The following is a 22781-nucleotide window of genomic DNA, read 5'->3' on the forward strand; positions in this document are numbered from 1 at the left end:
CATCTGACAAAAAAGGGAAGGAGAAAGGAGAGAATGTAATAAACAAATATATCTCAACATGAGCAGTAAGAAAACATAAAGAAATGAAAACAAAAACATACTGTTTGTCACAGTCTTTATATAGTATACATGGGAACTTCCTCCTTGTGCACTTTCTACACCCATTAGGAATTATCTGGAAAGATAAACAAGCCGCCATCTGTGTTTCTCTTCTGCATTAATGGGCTTTTTGATTCATCTCCGTTTTAACCGATTTCCTTCTACTGTTTAGTGTTATAGCTTCCTCCTTTCTCTCCCCTGCTCATCACATTGTATACCCTTATCTAGCAAGGTGTGGCTAATGCCTGGGTTTTATAGCCCCAACGTTCTCAACTGCAAATACGAAAGCAACCTTTGGCCCTTTCCCATTTCACGAGTTCTGCTGTTGTTAATTGTTCACAGGCAGAAGTACCAGCTGGGGCAGATGGGCGTGGGGGGTGGAAAGAGTGGTAAAGAAGGGAACAGAAGGATCAATTTGAGAGAAGAAAGAATTGACGGAGCACTGGGCATATGACAAATACCCTTGCCTCATCCTATGCCTTTGGCCATGTAGCACATGCAAGGAGCAAGCTTGGCCTCGACCACGAGGCATAATGAGGCAACAAAAGCTGGATCAGGTTTGGGGGGCATTGTTCCTCTTGCCCCAGCTGCTGTGGCATGGTGGTGAGGGCAAATGTCTCAATAACGACTATGTGATCAATGTAATGATACTGAGCGACTCTGATTTTCCAGTGACCACAGAAAATATTAAACCAGCTGTAGACATGGGCCTGGAGCTGGTGAAGCACATTCTGAAAGGTAAGGGCACTATTGCCATGGCATTCCAGTAATCAGAATAGGAAAAGTTAGTGAGAAAGTGGAAACACATTAAAGTTAATTATTAATATGCCGAAGGATTCTAATCCACTGCATTCACATTGACAGAAGATATTTTTAACAATTAAGTTGACCCACTTCTAACTTGCCTTTACAACTTGTGGTTTAAAATGTTTCCAACTTGGAATTCATTAGCTGATTGTACTCTAATCACCGGAAGACTGAGAGATGATATGTTAGCCATCTTTAAATATCTAAAGGGATGCCGTGTAGAAGGACCAAGCTTCTTTTGTGCTACTCCAGAGACTAGAACATGAACCAATGGTTTCAAATTATAAGACAAGAGATTTCCCCCTCCTTCTTAGGAAGAACTTCTTTAAACTGTAAAAGCTGTTTGACAATGGAATGGACTGCCTCAGAGGGTGGTGGAATTTTCTTTGAAGATCTTTAAACAGAGGTTGGATAGGTATCTTTCAGGACTGCTTTAGCTGTATATTCTTGCATGGCTGGGGGTTGGTTTAGAGGGCTAGTAGTATACTAGCTACTAGTATACTAATTTATAAACTGACCAGAATATTCTGGACTGCCCTCAGAGTATTCGGGTCCCAAATTCTCCTCTGTGCAGCAATGATGGACAGCTGCCCTCCCATATAATCCCCGTTCATTGCCCAATGCTGCTGCTGAGGTCACAATAAAGTGCCCAGACATGTTATTCATTCTGACCTCAGAGTGATTTTTACCCACAACAGTGGCACAAGCCACCCATTGTCGCTGCTGAGAGAATGGAATATCCATAGCACAAGATCAGGTTTTTAAATCTGGGTTAAGAGGAGGAAAGGCTGAATTGGGTATGGATGTCATGAAGACGGTCTATGCCTGATTTGGGGATTTGGCCCTGCATCATGTAAACAGAACACAGCAAGCCCAGGGGGAATTTGGAGTAAATAACACATGTAGGCAAGCCCTTAGATTTTATGAAGTAAAATGCTTACTCCTATAATAATTAACATTTATTTAAAAAATAATGATACAATTATTAATTAGGTACAAATGCATCTATGATTACTTAACTGAAATATTCCAGTAATATAATTAATTGTTATTTCCAATCCCTATTTGGATAGAATAGACTATATGTATTTGCAGTTATTGCTGCCTAGGTATTAATCTTAAGGTGCTTTATGGGAGAAGGTTGTTGCTTTGATGAGAAATTTTTATTTATTGTTTATAAGAATGATATAATCATAGAGTTGGAAGAGACCACAGGGCCATCAAGTCCAACACCATACCATGCAGAAACAGACAACCAAAGCACCGTTGACAGATGGTTGTCCGGCCTCCATTCAAGGACCTCCAAAGAAGCAGATTCCACCACACTTGGAGGGAGTGTGTTCCCTGTTGAACAGCTCTTACTGTTAAGAAGTTCCTTGTAACGTTTAGGTAGAATCTCTTTTCCTGTAGCTTGCATCCTTTGTTTCGGGTCCTAGTTCTCAGGAGCAGCAGAAAACAAGCTTACTCCATCCTCAATGTGACATCCCTTGAAATACTTAAACAGGGTTATCATATCACCTCTTAACCGTCTCTTCTCCAGGCTAAACATACCCAGCTCCCTAAGTCTTTCATAGCGCATGGTTTCTAGACTCTTCACCATTTTGGTCACCCTCCTCTGGAGACACACTCCAGCTTCTCAACATCTTTTCTGAACTGTGGTGTCCAGAACTGGATCCAGTACTCCAATTGAGGCCTGACCAAAGCAGAGTAAAATGGCACTATAAGAACTCCTCATTTCTTCCAATAAGCTCAAGTGGCAGGCATGGCCCTCTTCTTCTCCTTTATCTTCTCAACAAACCTGTGAAGTTGATCATAAAAGCAGTGACCTAAGGTCACTCTGTTTCATGGTTCTAGGGGAACACATTTCAAAATCAGATTTATAGGACATTTCAGTTTTTCAATTAATAACTGTCTGACATTTTACTAAATCAAGTTTGCAGCAATATCTTCTCCTTTTAGCTGGATGAGCAAAATTAAACAGATCTTAATATGTCAACGTGAAATACGTCTCAGTGAATATTTACTTCAGTTTTGGTAAAGCCTAAAAAATCTTATATTTATTGAAAAGAATTGTAGTGATTCAGGATGTTTGGATAGATGCATCATTGAGACAGAAATTATTTTGTAAAGTAGATGAGAGTGTTGTCTGCAATTATGTTCTTGGGATATTTTGTAGGTATAAACATGTAATAATCCTTCATTATTTTTAGAAATGAGGTGTAAGTGTGGGAAGATCAGTCAATGAGAATGCTAACCTCAAAAACCACATAAATTAATCCATTTGATTGGAACTACTTTTGAGTAAGTGGTTTCGGTTGTAATCCAAACTCTACAGCCCTGAAGGACTAATAAAACCAGTAGCAGTTTTGTAAAACTAGAACAGAATTAGGGTACAATTAAGCAATATAAAATTGATTTGCTCTTTAGTATGGTGGCTCATCACATTAATAACTAATAGTTTAGTTCAGGAAAAATCATAATATTGAAATTCCATTTGATTTCAAACACTTTTGTTTAAAAATATACATTTATTAAATTTACCTTTTTGTTGGCAAATTTCCGACTTAATTCATAATTTATTTCAGTTGATTAGTTCCTGCCACTGCCAGTAACATGTGTGAGATAAAATTCAGGTCTACACAACCAAATATTTATTGAGGTTTTACTTTTCTGTTTCTAGTCTGGCTGTTCCTAAACATACTTTTTCACTACGTTAATCAAGCAATATCCCAAAGTGTTATTGTTTATCAAGCTATTGGGGCTTCACAGAAAGACAGACTATACTGACATAGAATTATAGAATCATAGAGCTGGAAGAAACCACAAGGGCCATTCAGTTCAACCCCCTTCCATGTAAAGCACCCTGAACAAATTGCCATCCTGCCTCTGTTTAAAAACCTCCAAAGAAGTAGATTCCATTGCACTTCAAGGGAGTGTGTTCCACTGTCAAACTGCTATTACAGTCAAGACGTTCTTCCTAAGGCTTATGTGGAATCTCTTTTCCTGTAGTTTGAATCCCTTGCTCTGTGTCCTAGGGCCTGAGCAGGCAGAGGGGAAAACCAACTTACCCCTGGGGTTTCCTTGATCCATGTAGAGAACATGCTGACTGCACCACCAGCTCCCACAATGAGCTAACATCTGGCGCATAGTCTGCATCACTCTTTCCAGGATGGACCTGCCAAAATGGAGAAATCACAGCTACAAGCCACACTGTGCCATTATTTTTTCTGTTGTGCTGCAAATGCGAGCATACAGATGCTCTTCCAGCAGCTACCAATTGCCTCCCTCATCCTGTCCAGCTACCATTCCATTGGACTTCTGGCGTTGACCAACTACATGATTGATCGACAGTGCATTGGTGCACCCAGTGACACAATGGCACTGCACAATCATGGAGGCCCCCCTGTAAATACCACCATTCTCCCCCTTCCAATCATGACCCCCTGTTGGACCAGCTAGTCTGTTACTCTTTTTATTAAATCCATTGTACTGTTGGTGACCTGATGTGTTTGTTGTAATTTCACTTAATGGGGTGTGCATTGCAATGAGTCGATGGTGTGATGGATCAATGGTGCAACTGACCACATGTACACTTGTGTGATCAATTTGCAGGGGAGCATCAAAAAACAATTATGGACATTAGTGCTGCTGCTAGCTCATTGGCCCGTTCCCACATCTCTACACCAGTGCGCAGCCCACACGCTCATGTGATAGTTTGCTCTTACCTGCTGGAGCAAACTGGGATTTTTTTGCTCCATTGTTAAGCCCTTGACGTTGGCCTGGGTCTTTTTTCCTTTCATTGCAGACAAATGTGTTGTCTGAATAAGTAGAGTTTGAAATGGGGTGAAGCCATTTCTTTTAGCCCACATGGACAATCTTCTAGTCTCTGGAGCAGCAGAAAATAAGCTTGCTCCTTCTTTCATATAGTCTTTACTTTTACTGGTGCTTGTTGCATAGTGCCTGACAGATCATTTACAGTGAATCAGACTGATTCATTAGAGACTTGAATATACATTATACACCACTCAAGTGTTCACTGTCCCTAAAAACAACATCATAAACTTGAGCTCAGAGGACATCTCGCCATTCCAGGAGTATTTTCATCTAAATTGGAAACATTTCTTGACGCTCTTAAATTTTTGAAGGTTTCCTGCAAGAATGATGCATGTGTTAGTTTACTGTAGCAGATACTATGTTTCTGATAAAATAGAGTGCAGTACATGATGATTTATGCCAGCTAGAATTAGTTATTCTTTAATATTCCAGTAGACTCTTTGTTGCATTTTGAAATCAAGTTTTGTTATTTTGAAGAAACTTCACTATATACAGCTGAAAACATTTTTCTACTAATCAAAACAAAAAGCTGTGAATATAATTTCTACCCTACAGAAAGGTTTATACAGGGATATAATGGTCCGTTTGCCTTCCTTGTAGGGAAACTAGTGGATGTTATCTTAGATTTAATATGCCATATTCCTTTTAAGGACAAAATATCTTCATATAAATCTAATTAGTCATAGTGAACTATTATTGTTTCTTTTATCTTATTTAAATTTTTACAGACTGCCTTTTATGTAACTCCTGGCAAAGTAGCTAGTAGAACCAATATAAACACAGCACCTAACCAGTCTTCTTTAAAAACATTAATGTACTAGTTACTGTTCTTCTTCTCACCTCTTTTTCCTCCCCTCCTCCAAAATATCCTGCAGCTCACTTCCTTATTTAAAAATTGTCTTGTCATTCCATATCTAATGTTTTTGTTACAGACTACAGTGACAATGTAGGTGTCAATGCTACATTTAATCGCTACAACAACACATCTCTCTATGTTTCACAAGGCTGCCGCACTAGCACTTGTGAAGGTGTGGAAGTCATCAGGACACTCTATGTGAGTATTAAAGCACTTCTAGGGAAACTGTTGCTGTAGTTCATATGAATAAAGAGACCAAGCACTCCGGAAATCAAATACAGCAGTAGCAAAGTCTGCTATGTGAAGTCCTAGTTCTATATAATATAATAATAATCATAATTTTTATTTCTATCTTCCTGCCTCTCCCAATGGATCGAAGCGGGATCACAGCAAAGTTAAAATTACAATTACAATATTGCAGCATTAGTTACTGTACCATTAAAAACCACAGTTAAAAGAATAAAGAGAAGAACATAAAAACCTAAAAACATTAACAGCAATCAATCACGGGGTCAGCTGGTCTTGTTCCATGCTAGTGGTCTTCATAAGAGGTCAGGAGGATAAGTGCAGCGAAAGAGCTCTGTCTTTACTGCCTTCTTGAAGGTTTCTAAGAATGTAACAAGGCGTGTCTCCTCTGGGAGTCCATTCCAAAGTCTAGGGGCAGCCACTTCCACTTATACTACCATTCCGGTTTGTGAAAACCATTTTTCAAGCAAACAGTTATGCCTCTAATGCATCTTTCTCTCGGACTGCATCTGCAATACAGAAATAATCTAGTATGACACCACTTTAACTGCCATGAATCAGTGCTATGGAATTCTGGGAATTGTAGTTTTGTTGGACATTTAGCCTTTGCTGTCAAAGAGCTCTAGCGCTACAACGAACTACAGGTCCCAAGATTCCATAGCACTCATCCATGGCAGTTAAAGTGGTGTCAAACTGGATTATTTTTGAAATGTGCATGCAGCCATACCTTAATTTTGTTTATAAAATGGCCTTGAGGAGTTACTTGTGACCCATGGGGTGCATTTTTCCCACCCTTGCTTGAACCCCTGCTTCATCTTTAGGCTCTGCTGTCTCAATAATAATCTTCTTTTCCCAATTGCAATTTTTAACATCTCCAAGCTGCTTGTTTCAGCACTATAGTAGCACTTTGCATCTGGATAATGGTTTCTATCTGAGTCTCAGTTCCTTGCTGATGGTGGCATTTTCTATTGCAGCATGATGGTCTGCTTGGATGTACCGTCCTGGGTCCCACATGTACCTATGCCACATACCAGATGGTCTCGTAAGTATCAACTGGAAGTATCAGGTTAAATTAAGTTTAAAACATTTAATGATCCTAATATCCACTTAAGAACCTAGCAGACACATGTGTAGACTCTTGTTCTTCGGGACCACTTTTCACATTATACTTCATAATGTTTAAGTACTTAGAAAAAAGCTGAAAATGTACAGATCTGTAAAGTTGGAGCAGTCAAATTAATGATTCCTCTTAGATTTGTAAATTTTGTAAATGTAAGCATGACATGGGAATGAGGACCACATACAATAAATAAATACATGTCAATTCTAATATTGTGTGCATACCTGTACAGTACTATTTTTTTCACCATTCCGCTGGTGTTCCCCCTTTTAAAAATCAACAACGTCTAGGAAAGAATACTGGCCTCTCTCAGCTAATAAGTGCACATTCTTCATAGGCTGGGTTTGGTTTGAAAGTGATGGATACTGATAGCAGACAGATGCTAGGGCAATACTGACTCAGCACTTATCCTCAGACACCAGAAGAATTACTTGTTTTTATTTTATGTTATTTTAAACATCTATGTTCTATGCCTTAGCAAAAAAGGCTCACAGAGCAGCTTGCAAGAGTAAACTATATACAACAATCTAATTTTAAGACACAACATAGAAGGAATAAGAGATGGGAAGAAAAGAGGGAGAAAGCTGAAAAGGCTATCATTAGATGACAGTTGAGTGAAGACCAAATGGAGCTGGTCTCCCAACCGAAGATCTGGAACAGCCCTTCCTGCTTTCTGTTTTGTAGTCTTCTAGAAAGGCTGCTGCTAGGTGTGGGGCATCTCTTCAGTGTCAGAAATGGAACAACCCTTGGCATTTGAAGAGTTAAAGCGTTCTTTGGTAGCATCCACACTACAGAAATAAACTGATTTGACACCACTTGAACTGCCATGGCTCAATGCTATGGAATTCAGGGAACTGTAGTTTATTGTGTGCTACCAGACCTCTCTGTTAGAGAAGGCTAAATGTCTCACAAAACTGAAAAACCCAGCCCTCCCTAGCACTGAGCCATGACAGTTAAAATGGTGTCAGATTGGATTATTTCTGCAATGAGGACAGCTCCTTAGACTAATAGGGTCAAATAGTTTTCAGTGACTCAGAATCTCCTTAGCCACCAATCCTAACCTCTCTACCCATCTCCTTATTCTCTCACTTCTACCAAAAGTGAAATTAGCAATTCTGTATTGGCTTAGCACCCTTTAGAGAGTTTTCCTATCTTTTTAAGAGAGCAGTCACTGTAAAGCCTTAGTTTGTTTCTTTAGCCACTGGTGTCTTTATTCCTTAATCAGAATTGCCAGCTATTGCATACATACACTATTCATCACATCCTCTGTATTCAGTGTTTGGCTATGAGTGGTGTTGCTTATGTAATAAAATGCCACCAATGATGCACAAGAAGAAACGTATCCGTTGACTCAGAAGAGCCCTTCAGTTGTACAAATATGATAAAAGAAAAAAGAAAGGAAAACCTTATAGGTGCTAACCCTCATATTAGCTAAACAGAAGGAGGGTGAACAGAATAGGGCAAAGCAGACTGAAACCAACAGGATCATTCAGCACACCAACATTCTTCCAGGGTGTCACTTGCAAAATGTACAAACACTTTTCTTAAAGGAACTTCTCATCAAGGTTTTTTTGACTTCATATTTATTTTGCAGTTTAGTCAAATCAAAGAAAGGGTACTGATAGAAATTTTAGAAATTTTCAGCACCTGAAGCCGTCATACAGATATCATTTGCTTCTTATTTTTCTTAGAGTAGAGACTGTTATGGGACTCCCTCTCATCTCTGCTGGGAGTTTTGGGGTGTCTTGTGACTTCAAAGAAAACTTAACACGGATGTTGACTCCAGCCAGGAAACTGAGTTACTTCTTGATTGATTTCTGGAAAAATAATGGATTACCATTCAAGAGCGTCACTTGGGACTCTACCTACCTTTATAAGAAGGTTAACAACACTGAAGATTGCTTTTGGTAGGAATCATAGTTGTATAAGATTTCAGTACTTTTTGACACTTACCGTGCTTTCACATGTGAGGTTAAATCACGTGCTAGTAATGTAGTGATATGGTTTTAAGAAATTATTACATCTTGCTGGGAAATCAGTTCAGAGCTGTAGTAGGCCAGACGCACAGAGAAAAGCAGGAGCTGAGTGTGTAAGGGAAGAGGACTAAAAGACCTCTGAGACAAATGTTAACAATTACTAAATTGTGTATAAATGTAAACAAAATGAATAAGTGAGAAGAAAGTCTGGATTCTCTGTGAAGGAGACAAATACATGTAACAGTGACATGGTTTATGTCCGGACTATCTGAAAGACTTATTTATTTATTTATTTATTTCATTTGTATGATGGCTTTCTCACAGAAGAGACCCTATTTGGACAATGCACACCCTGACACCACCCCCATGCTGGTGTCATGCCACCCACCCGACCACATGGCAGGCAGTGTCATGGTGCTCCTTTGGCATGGTGTTTATATGACACACGCCAAAAGGAGTGCTGAAAAATGCTGCCATGCCAACAAGGGTGCCTTTTTGATGGCTCTAAAAGGAACTGCATTTTGTTGTTTCTTTTAGAGCAGGCAAAGCACTGGATTGGGGCTGCGGCATGTGATTGCTGCAGCCCTGGTCCAGTGCTGAAAGTGGCAGTGTGCCACTTTGGGGTGGTCTATTTTTCCCCATTATGGGGAAGGTTGCTGCATTTTAATCCTTATTGTTATATTTTTAAATGATCTTATACTGTTTTTAAATTATGGGTTACATGATACCTAATTTCATTGTTCATTTGTTTTTTTTTACTTTGTTTCATCTGGTTTTTAGGTGCATTTTGTTTTAACTTTGTTGTCAGCCACCTTGGAAAAAATGTGGGATATAAATTAAACAAACAAATAGGTAAATTAATCAGTGCAAGAGCTGGACATAGCTCTTATCTCTAATAAAATTCACTTCAGTTAGACTTCCCAGCTAAGTGACCTCTTGCTTTCAAATAGTGGAATAGTGTCCAGCCTCAGACTGCATCTACGCTGCAGAAATAATCCAATTTAACACCACTTTAATTGTCATGGCTCAGTGTTATGGAATTTTGGTCATTGTAGTTTGTTGTGGCACCAGAACTTTCTGACAGAAAAGTCTAAATGTCTCATAATGCTACAAATTTAGGATTCCATAGCATTGTGCCATGGCAGTTAAAGTGATGTAAAACTGGATAATTTCTGCAGTGTCAATGAAGAATAGCTCTGGTAAAACCAGGAACAGTTATGGGAGGGGTGGTCCAGGGTGGTTTCACTGTCCCTGCAATATCAGACCGAGCAGCCATCTCCCAGGAGAGAGTGACAGGTATAACTGTCAAGAGTCTGGCTCTTAGGCAGAAGGAGAAGCCATCTGAATTCAAGAAGTAATATCTCCTGTTCTCTGACTGTGAGGGAAATGGGCCATGGCATCCTTTCTCCTTAGCGTGAATGGCCTTAGGCTGAGAGGTGATAAACAAATAATAAGAAGCTTGAAGAGGCACAGAAAAGGGTCACCAAAATGATCAAGGAACTGGAAGAACTCCCCTGTGAGAAAAGGTTGCGATTTGCAGAACTGTTTAGTTTAGGAAAAAAGTGGTTAAGGGAAAGCATGATACAGGTAAATAAGACCCCCCCCACACACACACACTTGTAATGCTAGAATGTGCAGCCATCCATTGAAGTAGAAAGTTGGGAAATTCAGGACAGAAAAAAGGAAATTCTTTTTCTTACAGCACATAGGTAAAATGTGGGATGTGCTACCTCAAGATGAAGTGGTAGGTGCTATCTTTTGATAGCTTTGTAAGAGGGCTGAACAAATTCATGGAGAATGGGGCTAATCAGTGGTTACTAATCTAGATGGATATATGATGCTTTCCAGTACTAGAGGCAGTATGTTTCTGTATAATCAGTTGCTGGGAAGCAAAAGCAGGAGGATGCCGTTGCACTCATGCTCTGTCTCTTGACTTGCCAGAGAGATTTGCTTTGCCACTATATGAACAAAATGTTGGCATATATAGGGCTTTTTTCAGATTCAATATGGCTCTTTTGATGTTCTTATGAACGTCATATGTTCTTCCGATATTCTTATGAAATTTATATGTGTGGTGTCTTAAAATGACAGAACTGTAATTTTCTCTTTAAAAAAAAGAATCAAGATGGAAGAAGATTTTTTACTCAGAGTGCAGAAATATATAATTATCCCATTTATTGGTTGACTGCACTGTTGGATTGTCTGACAATGGATTTTTTAAAAACATCTATAATTGTGTATAATGGCTATTTGCTAAGACAATAATCTGTTATGGTATGGTATGTCTGACAACTAGAGTTCTCTGTGCAGTGTACAATAGATATAAAATATGAAGAATAAAACAGTGGATATTATAAAATATTAAGCCAACAGTTTATCTCTAAGAACAGTGATTTCAAATTTGTCTCTAAGAAGACTGGAACTCTTTATGCTAACTTGAGCAACACTTTACTGAAGTGTTTGTTCATATAAGTATGCATTTTTTTTTGCACTGTTCTTCAGATCTGTTCATTTGTGACAAGCAACAGCTCCCCTCATGTTACGTTTTGCAAAAAGTATTTTTTTTTTTTGCTATTTATTTCCATCACTGTTCATTTACCTGCATTACCCTAAAAAAATGGGTACTTGGGGTCCCCACCAACAGTGTCAAGGTATCCCTGGTATTTTGGGGAAATTATTAGTTCAAAAGGAGACCTGTGAGAGCAGCCCAAAATCCAGGTTGTTCGCTCCAGCTGTGTCTATGCTACCTTTCTCTTTAGAGGCACATGGGTTGAAATATGAGGAGTTTTCTATGTGCCAGAATGCTAGTAATCGTCTTACACCAGGCTCAGATTTGGGCGTATTCACACAATGAAAATAATCCAGGTTGAATTTGAGCTGAATCCTTACTATTCACAAGCACTCCAAATGCACCTGAATCAGTTTTGTGAGGGGCTACCAAAACCCCCACTTAACCCAGGGCAAATGAACCTGGGAATTTCCCCAAGTTTTAAAAAAAGATTTGCATCATCAGCAGTGTGAATAATGATGTGAACAGACCTGCATTGAACAGGTTCCAAATACATACTCATCATTGTCTTGTTGGCGAGGTGAGTCTCTGCCCAGCTGGCTTTACAAGGAAATGCTTCTCCTCTCCCTTTTTCTTTGTACAATCGGTACCAATGGATGGCTTCCAGGGGCTCCCTGAGAGGAAAGCGGCATGTCCTCATCCCCTCAGATCATGGAGGATAAGCCCAGGACCAGCAATGGGGGATTCCCCTCTCTTCCTCAGCTGTTGGCTCCCACTAAAATCTCGAAGAGATACATACTGATGCCATTTCAAAGTGTGAATAACAAAACCGGAATGCATGAGTGAGGATATTCGTATTGCTCCGGTAAAAAAAAAGAAAAGATGTGTGAATGACCCCTTTGACTCTGAGTGCCATTTCTGGAAGAAAGCTGCCATTCCGTAAACAGATGTGTTATCTGATGCTGGAGCCAATCCTCTTCACTGTAATCAATAACACTGTGGTCTTTTCTATGCCAACAAATGCAGTCTCTGTCCATTATTGCCTTGCCTGCTTCTGAGCTTGTAAATAAATAGGTAAAGTGTTTAACCCAAAAGTATGCCACTGTACAAGCTGATTTGTACCACTTGCTTCCTGTACCAATTCCAGGTATATGAATGCCTTAGAGGCTCAAGTTACTTTTTTTTCTGAAAGAATGAAATTCAAGGAGATCATAAGGAGCCCAGAAGACTTACAAGACATTGTGAGGAATCCTAATCGAAAAAGCAATGGTAAGGAAATATGGAGAGTATTTTGTTTCTGATGTCCCTGAGAGTAGGAGCATCTGCACATGAGAGAAAAGTCTCTGAACATCCCAGGTTTTCTTCCTCTACACACTTTTTTTTTAAGTGGGGGGGAAGATCCACATGATATTTCTTTTATCCCAAAGTATTTCTTTGGAACTCCTAGCATTACCAAGGACTTTTCAATCCTTAACTAATCCAGTATTTTCCAAAACAAAACAAACCTCAATTTGACTGTCTGCATTTTCCCGGAACTAGATAAAATGGCCACCACCAGTAAGCACACCTGTCGTTTCCTGGACACAAATTCAAAAGAGATCCAGGGAGGGAGAGCAGAATTTTTGCACCAAAAGACAATTGTATTAATGTTGTTAATTGGGAAGGAAGGAGAAAGAAAAATAATATACACTTGTTCCTTTGACTTTTGTGGATTTGATTATTCACAGATTTTACTAATATGTTCTCTCTAGGAATATCTAGGTCCTACAGAGCAACTCTATGGTCAACTTTAATCAAAAGTCACACTGAAGGATCTAGGGATTCCTAGAGAAAACACTCCACTAGGCATTTGTAGCTCCTCCAGCACATTTCTTTGGTCAATGTCTGGCAGACATTGACTACAGAGTTGCAGTGGAGGACCTATAGATTCCTAAAGAGGTATTCTCTCATGTAAAAACAGTATTTTTGTTATTTGCGGGTTTTCCACATTCACAGGGGTCCTGTGCCCCTGACCCCAGTGAATGTGGAGGGATGACTGTACTGCTTTTCTCTCCACACACATTTGGCACTAAAGAGTGATAGCTGAGCAATTGCCTCTTTCACAGTCAGTGAACTGGGCAGTAAACCTCTAAGTACTATCAAGTAGAAATGAAGGACTCACTTCTTAAGAGTCTTCCCACATGGATTGTTTTTGATTTTGCAGATTTAAAATACACAAAAGAAATACTTCCTCACACCACATAGTTAAATTTGGGAATTCACAGCTGCAACATGAGATACTGGTAACTAGTTTAGATGGTATTAAAGGAGTGTTAGATTCATGAAGAATAAGGCTATCTGTAGCCATTAGTCATGAACAGTAATACAAGTTGACAGAAAACGCCAACTGTGAGAAGAGTACTGTACTATCACTATTGTCTTGTTTGTGGGCTTCCTGGAAAGGCCTGCAGAGCAGCTGCAAATGGTAATTTCAGAGGATAAGCTCTGTTTGAAGTTTTAAAAGATTATGAGATGAGAGAACAGGTGCCTTGAAATTATTCTGAAGCAGTTAGTATTCAGATAAGCAGCCTGGACAGGCAAAATTGGTTACTTGAAGGGTCACAGCCATCCCTGCTGTAGTATTTTTCTAGTATTTGTATTTGCTTATATAAAATAGCATAATCAAAGCATAATCAAATATATCTCCTCTTTTGATCTCTTTTTGTTGAAAAAATTATTTTCAGAAATTTTGTAAATGTCTACCATAAATATTTGGGTGACTGCTGTGGGAATCAGACCTTTGATCTGATTCAGGAAGAATCTTTGCATGTTTTTCTGTAACAACATCCTTCTTCTTCCTTCCCCTCTGCAACATTAATCTGCCGCTCCCATTGAGGAAATGAGTTTTATTAACCTGGTGTGTGGGGAAAAAATATTCCTAGCTGCATAGAAATAGGCCATAATACGAAATACAATAATATATTGTGATTTTTCATTTTATTCTCAGACAAAATAAATATGCATTATTTGTTTGTATTCTGGTCTTCTCAGGTTCTGTACTAGATTTTACAATGGCACAATCATAATGAACACAGCAAAGTGGAATTTCAACAGGATAAAAGCATCTTTGGATGGCACTTATCACACAATGTCATGTCTCCTTTTGTTGGCTTGCATTTAAGTTGCTGCTGTAGCACAGCAAAATCATGGCAGAAATAAAAATAAAAAATGGAAATACATGCATGAGCTGAGTAGGGCATTAAAAAGTAGGCAGGTGGGTTATTGAGCTGGTATGAAAAGGACCATGGACTGTCAGTGCAGCACACTCACATCACAATTGCACAATTGCAGAGAAGTGTGATACTGTATGTTTTCAAACTAATATGTTCCTGTTTGCTTCACTAACATAATTGTTGCAAAACAAAACAAAGGCAGGCTGGTGAATTTCGGGTGAGAGTGCTGTTTGAAAACTGTATGTATGTTTGTGCAAGCAAGCACATTTTCCTCCTTGGTTGTACTTGGTGCTTTTTATTTCAATGGCACACTCTGTACAATTATGAATGATGCTTAATATGTCATGTTTAATGACATCAACAGGTCCCTCCCCAGTGATGTCACAAGCGGCCATCCCTTGATCTCAGATTTTAGCCCTGAAATCTCAGGGCTGTACATAGGCAAGGTTTGGAAGCTCCTTACATTACAAATATAACATATACAACATGGACCTGTTAGAGAAATGCTGCTTAAAAATTAGGAAAAATGTCTTTCTTCCATGCAACACCTCTACAGTAGGGAGAGAACACAGTACAGATATTGCTGGTAAAATTTAGCACTTCTCTAGTGTAGTTATTCATTGCCTTTGGAAACATTGTTTTAAAAAAAAGTAGGACAACAGAATCAATGTGTGGAATAAGATTTGAAGAACAACTAGGTAGGTGTTATAATGCTGGAAGCCTAAGGAAAATTTATATAGGCATACCTCAGCTAATGACGCCTCTGAGAAGAAAGCTCTTTTTGCAAAAATTTGCACATGTCTAGAGGTGAGTTCATTTCTGCTCTCCTTACTTGATAGAAAGAGAAAAGCTTTTTTCAGTGCCACCCTACCCAACCATACTTGAAGCTGAAGTGATGAATCAGTTGCCTAGGGGTCAAGGGATCAAACAGAATAATAAATCTTTAGTTTGCTAGTAAAGGTTTATTAAAATATACCTATTTACAGCATACAACAGATTAACTCTACTGAACATTTTAATGCTCTTGCATTTTCAGTTGCTCTACGCCAGCATTTTTAAAGGAGAAAGAAAAATGATTTGTTACTTTTTGTCTTTCTGTTTTAGTGATTATCATGTGTGGTATCCCAGATGAAATCACCTTAGCCCTAGGGAATGCAGAGGTGGATGAAGATATTGTTATTATCCTGATAGATCTCTACAGGTAAAACCATGGCAAAGATCAAAATAAGACCTCTTAAACTTGGGATATCTTTCAAGTTTCTTTCAATGTTGTCAATAATTTTCAATGTTGTCAGAGTCTAATAATTCTAATGCATGGTGGGAACAATGCAGCCTATGGATGATGTCTGGCTTCTAAAGCCACTTCTGTGGTTCACAGGCTCATCCTAGATCCTATAGGATTTGCGGAGGTGGTTGGACATAGCCCCTGAACCCCTCTGCAATAACCCATCCCTTTTTAAATACATGGCTAATGGGCTGTGGTTAAGTTTATAGACTTATAGAATGGATATGCTTCTTTTTGACCAGAGCCTCCAAAGTAGCTTACATGAAACAGACTGATAACACAAATTAGATTAAACAATGCTGCCTTTCCAAAACAAAGCAAAAACAGTGTTAAAAGAGTAGTTGTGTTATGTGCCTTCAAGTCAACATTGACTTATGAGGGCATTACCATAGCAGGGTTTTTTTAACAAGATTTATTCAGAGCGACTTTGCCACAACCTTCTTCTTAAGGCTTACTTAGAGCATTAGTTGCCCAAGGTCATCTTGGAGGTTTCCATGGCTGAGCAGTGATTTGATCCCTGATCCCCTGGAGTAATTGCCTAATATTGAAGGGTAACTCTGTTGGCTGGATAACTCAGGGTTTCTAATACCCTTGTTTGTGCTTTCCATTTGTATTTTCCTTTTCAGTAATCAGTACTATGAAAATGCCAACTCAGTTGAATACATGAGGCATGTCCTTGTCCTGACTCTGGCACCAACAAACAATAGCGCAGTTTCGAATTATAGTGGGATTCCTGTGGATCCTGAGAAGCTCTATTTGGTAACTTTTCCCTGACTTATATGGTCTGCTTGCAATTGTGTCACAGAGTGAAAAGGTTTTCCTGATTTATCATTTAGCATGTGTAGACGGTATTCCTCCTTAACTGCCATGGCAACATCCTATGGAATCCTAGGGCTTGTGGTTTGGTGAGGCACTAGAGTTGATTGGCTAAGAAGTTTAAACCCTTCCCTAAACTTCCCTTGCATGTAATGGCAGAAGTCCACTAGTTATGAATGTGGAACATCACTGGAGTAATTTTTTTAAGCAGATGTGCCAAGTGTGTATGGAAGGATTACTTAATCATTTCCCCACCTTCCAATTTTCTCACAAATCTCCCCATCCTATTACTTTTCTACCAATGTGGCTTAGGCTTTTACATACCCCAGTCTTATACATATCCTCCTCCTAAATAGCATTCATCCTGCACAATACTTTGCATGCTTTATAGACAATTGTGTTCAAGCGTCCCATAGCACCCCTTCTACAAAAGAAGCACATTGACTTAGAGGCATTGCTTCACTCAAGCCAATTGTATTCAGAGTTTGGAAATGTATTTTTTTGCACAACAGCTCCCAGAATCCTATAGCCAGATTTTGAGAGTGGGAGTAAAAGCAAACAAACAACTTTTCCAAGATCTGGTAATGTTGGTTATAGCATGAATTTGTGAGAAAGTGTCCCTCACCATTTATAAAGTGTTTACAGAACCATTTTTGTAATGGTTTGGTTGCTTTTTCACTTTTGTCGGATGCTAATTTTTGACAATGTTTTGACTTTTGTAACTGTATTGTGTCTCCAAAATGGGAAAAAGATGGCATGAAGATGATAGTGATATTTTAAAACTGATAAAAATTGATAGATTTTGATGGAAAACCTGGATATGTACTTATTTCCATTCTTTTCTGAGATTTCAGTAGTGTTTCATATGAATGCATGTGATAGAATCTTGTTCATCTGACTAAACATTTAATTTATAAGTGAATTTAAAACAGGAACAAATTGGTAGGTGATCACTCTCACATAAATAGGTAACAAGTTTGTAGTGTGTCTTTTTCCTTAACTTCTCACATGTTGTCAGTTAAGAATTCCATAGCATAAGATAAGCTATGTTCAGCTAAGCATCGGTTGCTTCTGAATCACTGTATCAAAGGCAATGAATGGATCTATTCCTGTAGGGATGGCAGATCCATTCTTGGCTTTACAGCCATTCCTTCTGCAGCTGATCCAGGTTGTATGGGAGCATTACACATGATGTACCCTATTCCTAAGAGAGGTATGGAACCAGAAGAGCTCCCACACAACTTGCAGCAGCCATGAGAGGGGTGGCTGTAACACTGAAAGTGGATTCACCACCACCTCAGTAGTAGATCCACTAGCTGCCCTAATTTGGAATTGAGATTCAGCAGTTTCTGTAAATCCACTTGGAACTCTCCTTTGACACTGGAGAAGATCAGTCAAATGGATGTTGGAGGGATTAGGTTCGCACAGTGAACAGGGACAATCTAAGGTAAGGGTAATCTGTCCCAGTAATAAATCCTTAGCTAATCTGATCTGGTTGTGAAACATAAGAAGCTTCACTGCATAAGAAGTGAAACAATCCATTGCTCAGTTTGATCTACTGTAATTTTGCTTCTGGTTTCCAAGAATTGTCTCAAGATAGCCATGGCACCTGAATTTGTTGTGCCCTCTTTCCTTACTATATTGCATCTGTTCAGTTATAACCCATAACTTTAAATTATGAGCTGACATGTGGGAATTGACATATGGTATAAGGTTGCAGGAATGGATGGACAGTTAGATTTTGTAGGCATAGATTTTGTAGGTTTGGTAGAAAAGGGAAATGAGACAATTCAAAGTGAAGTGCCTGAGTCCCAGACTATGATGTATAAAATACGCAGATAAAGGAAAGCTGTGGGGTTTAATGAAAAGGTTGAGCCTTTTTCTGTGCACAGAAAGTGGAAGCAGATATGAGCACAGCTGTTTGAGTCTGTATGTTGTTGATTCTTTACTGCTTATAATTACTCTCCCACAGAGAAAATATTGAGCATAATCTTCTGCCATCTTTTAAGGAAGCAAGCTTTCTACTTTCAATGAATTTACTGAAAGGGGTAGAAGTTCCCTAGTCCTTTGGTATATTATCTGCTGCCTCTTACACAGTTTAAGATTTCTCATTTTACCATCTCTTCTAGCTGGAAGATGACTTCATTGTTGGCTATTTGGATGCTGTCTTGCTTTTCGGCCATGCTTTGAAAAAACTTCTTTCTAAACAAAAAACAATAGGTTCTCCTGATTTTATCAGCCAATTTCGGAACGTCACTTTTCAAGGTAATTGTATATACTTTAAAAAAAACTATTCATAGAATATACTATAGAGTGGGCTAACTGTAAAACATGGGTAGTGTTAAGTATCAAAAAAGACTCTCACAGATAATGTGGACTGAATGTTCTATCCTCTTATTTTTAATTATCTACTAGTTTCTCATAATAAATATTACTGTATATTTTTTCAGTGATGTATGTGCAGGTAAATGCAGGCACCATAGTGTGTTGCAAGGAGCTTATTGCATTGAGTGTTGCAAGGACAAGTTATTGCATAAACTTTAAAATCAGCTCCAGGCTACTGGGCTGGAGCCAGGATGTGGGATGAAGGCAGGGATTATCACATACTAAATCACCGCCTAATCACTGCCCACCATCAGCCCGGGTCCGAGCTGGGTCCCAGCTGTGCTCCGCCAGCACATTTTAAAAGTTGGAAGCTTTCCGGCTTCGAAAAAGTGTAGCAGAGTGCGGCTGGGACCCGGGCTGATGACAGGTGGCAATTAGATGGTGATTTAGCATGTAATAATCCTCACCTCCATCCTGCTTCCTAGCTCCATCCCGGGAGGCTGGAGCCAGTCCTAAAGATCATGTGATAAGTTCCTTGGACTAGGACTCCAGAGGAATAATGTTTGAATCCCCACTCAGCCATGGAAACTTACTGGGTGACCTTGGGCAAGTCACACTCTCTCAACCTGAGAGGATGGCAGTGGCAACCCCCCTCTGATGCAGTGGGGATATATTTCTTCTTCGTGGTCTCTGCGAATCATAAAAACCAGAAATTAACATGAGAAAGGTAGATCAACAGCACAGAAACACTTACATAGAACATAGGGCAAGTATTATGTTATTGTAGGACACGGGGGAAACAGGGCAAAATCGGGGGTTTAAAGAGTGATTATCACATGCAAAACATGATATCGCAATTAAGATTTTCACTTGATGTCACTATTAAAAAGGCAATAAACAGCAACAAATCATTCATGGGGAAATCCTGAAAATGATTAGTTGCTGTTTATTGCCTGTTTAATAGTGATGTATGTGACAATCTTAACTGCAATACTGTGTTTTGATAATCGCTGTTTAAATTCCCAATTTCCACCCAATTTTCCCCATATGATAAGATCCCTAGTCTTGAAATTCAAAGTAAATCTCCCTGCCATTATTTGTTGTATTAGATTAATCCTTTCCAAATGGAACCATAGGTTAATAGAATATGACCTCTCCTCATTAATTTGATTTACATAGGAAATAAATGGGAACCATGCTACCTCAAAGTTATTGTTATCTTTCTGTTCTTTCACTTGTCTTACTTGCCATATAAGTAAGCATTATCTTTCTGATAGTACTAAATTCCAAACCCTTTTTATTGCCATCAACCAGAAGAACCCTATAGCACCCATTCGATCTATGGTATAAAATGACATATTTCTAATTAGATAGATATAGCCACATTTCTGCTGTTCTGTATCACAGTGAGAGGAGGAAACTTGAGACAAAATGAAGAGAATTAAGCGAAGAGAGAAGAGAGAAATCTTTGGTCAGATTTTGATGGTTGGGGTGAGAAGCACTCTATTTTTTTTCTTATGTTAATTATTACAGGAAAGGGTGGCTTTTGTTAACTATGTGGAGGAGAGTAAAAACTTTCTTTCCCTGCACACAGTGCCATCTTTTTTAAAAAAACCAAAGAACAAGAATGGGTGCTTTCCTCTGAAATACTCAGATGAAATTCCCATTGTAGACTTAGGGTCCTTTCACACTATATAGTTATAGTGTTATGATTCCACTTTAATTGCCTTGGCAGCATCATATGGAATCCTGGGAATTACAGTGTAAAGAGGGGTACTAAGAATTCTCAGCTGGAGAAGTCTAGTGCCTCACCAAACTGTAAATTCCAGTATTCCTTAGGGATGCAACTATGGCAGTTAGTGGAATCATAGTATTCTGACTATGAAAGGATCCCCACTCTGAAGTTTGAAGAGAACGTTTCACCTACCATTTCAACAGTTAGCACTAACCTGAAGGTTATACTCCTTCACGATAATACATAATAGAAATCAGCTTGCCCACTGTTCACATAGCACTATTTCACTTTCAGAAGAAATGCCCAGTCTGTTACCAGTTTGTTACTATGTTTTTTTCCTCTCCTACAGGCATTCTTGGTCCTGTAACCCTGGATGAATATGGAGATATTGATGTCAATTTCACCCTTTTCTATACATCAATAGATGTACCTAAAGTAAGTACCACCATAAAACCCATATTAGCAGCAGAAACTACAAACAACAATGATTTCCTCCCCAAAGGACTATGGAGGGGGGGGGGGCGGAATCAGAGGCAGGTATTGGATTATGTTCTCAACTGGAACTAGCTACAGTTCCAAACTCCTTAGCTGCCCTCAAGTCGATTCCGACTCATGGCGACCCTGTAGATGAGACATCTCTAAGGTCAAAACTAGACACAACTTACTACTTTAAGATAAGCTTTATTGGTGGTAATTGATGCAACAGGTTGTCTACAGGAAAGAAAAGCACCACAGTCCTTCAGATGATGGATTCTAGTGTCCCCTGATAGCAACTGGCAAAATTGAGCCCCTAAACAATGAAGTGGAGTGTACCCCTCAGGGTGAGACAACTGGAAGATGTATCCCTGGACTAAATTGGGCAGAACCAAGCAGAGGAAAAGGAACAAGGCAGGCATAACCTCCATCTTAATAGCTATGAGAATGTACAGCAAATTGCTAACATTAAAGTCTACTCTCCCATCAGTTCACAGTTCCCAGCTCCGAACTGTCAGGCTAAAGTGAAACTTTGAACTAACTGTGCCTACTGAACTGTGCCTACCATTTATGCCATTGAGCAGTTAACCAAAATTTGGCTATATCAACATTGATTTTACTCACAGAGCCCATCTGCCTGGTGGCAGAAGCCACATGCAGTACAGATGGTGCCTCTGACTTCATGAAAGGAGGTCATCTATTGCTTAACAATACCACTTTGTATCCCAAACAATTTCAAAACCTTTCCAAAAATTATTTGGAGGTTGTGTTACCTTCTGTCCAAAGCTGGGCTGTACACTCATGACATATGATGGACAGAGAGGAAAATTAGCTGTACCTGATAATTGCAGGAATTATTTTTTTCTAAAATAAATAAATAAATAATTTATAGATGCAGCCCTGCTATTGAGACTAGAACCATGCTGTGTGTGCATGTGGGTAGAGGCAGAATGTTAATCCTTTGAACTTGCTATAGTCCTGATACAAATCAGGTCCTCCCACTTCTATTATATGCATTGGAAAGAAAGATCCAATTTTCAATAACTGGAACTTTTTCCATGGTGTAAAAATAAGACGCAGCTAAAACACTGGATGGCCCATGTTACCTCATTTGGAAAGGACAGGAAAGTCTGACAAAGGGATCCAAACAGAGATCCAACTGTTTAGATTGTCTCTAGCAGCCAGTGTGGTATAATGGTTTGAGTGTTGCACTAAGACTCTGGAAGACTAGGGTTCAAGGAAGGAACTCAAAACCTATCTCTTCCGACAAGCTTTCCCCCATGTGTCTTGACATCTGTCCTCTCCCCTATTACTCAGTTGCTATTCAGCTAGTTTGTTTTTGGTTTTATTTTTTGGAATTGTATGTGTTTTATCGGGATGTGTTTTATGATGTTTTAACTTGGTATGTTTTTATATTGTATATTGTATTTCTACACGTATGTTGTAACCCGCTTTGATCTCTGGAGAAGCGGGCTAGAAATAAACAA

General features: G+C 39.1%; 1 protein-coding gene across 2 annotated transcripts in view; it reads left to right on the forward strand.

Moving 5' to 3' along the window:
* Positions 1-22781, forward strand: part of GUCY2C (guanylate cyclase 2C) — a 70135-nt gene that overhangs the window by 8686 nt on the left and 38668 nt on the right. The window contains exons 1-9 of one of the 2 annotated variants that reach the window (XM_042468572.1): positions 561-837; positions 5673-5794; positions 6817-6884; positions 8654-8869; positions 12595-12716; positions 15764-15860; positions 16571-16703; positions 18890-19025; positions 21170-21255. In XM_042468572.1, the coding sequence (XP_042324506.1) occupies positions 633-837; positions 5673-5794; positions 6817-6884; positions 8654-8869; positions 12595-12716; positions 15764-15860; positions 16571-16703; positions 18890-19025; positions 21170-21255 (1185 nt within the window). In that variant the 5' untranslated portion in view covers positions 561-632. Of the gene's footprint in view, positions 1-560; positions 838-5672; positions 5795-6816; positions 6885-8653; positions 8870-12594; positions 12717-15763; positions 15861-16570; positions 16704-18889; positions 19026-21169; positions 21256-22781 lie in introns of those variants that run through there. The other variant, XM_042468571.1, reaches the window with a different exon arrangement.

This window comes from Sceloporus undulatus, chromosome 5, assembly GCF_019175285.1.
Source record: "Sceloporus undulatus isolate JIND9_A2432 ecotype Alabama chromosome 5, SceUnd_v1.1, whole genome shotgun sequence".
NCBI lineage: Eukaryota > Metazoa > Chordata > Lepidosauria > Squamata > Phrynosomatidae > Sceloporus > Sceloporus undulatus.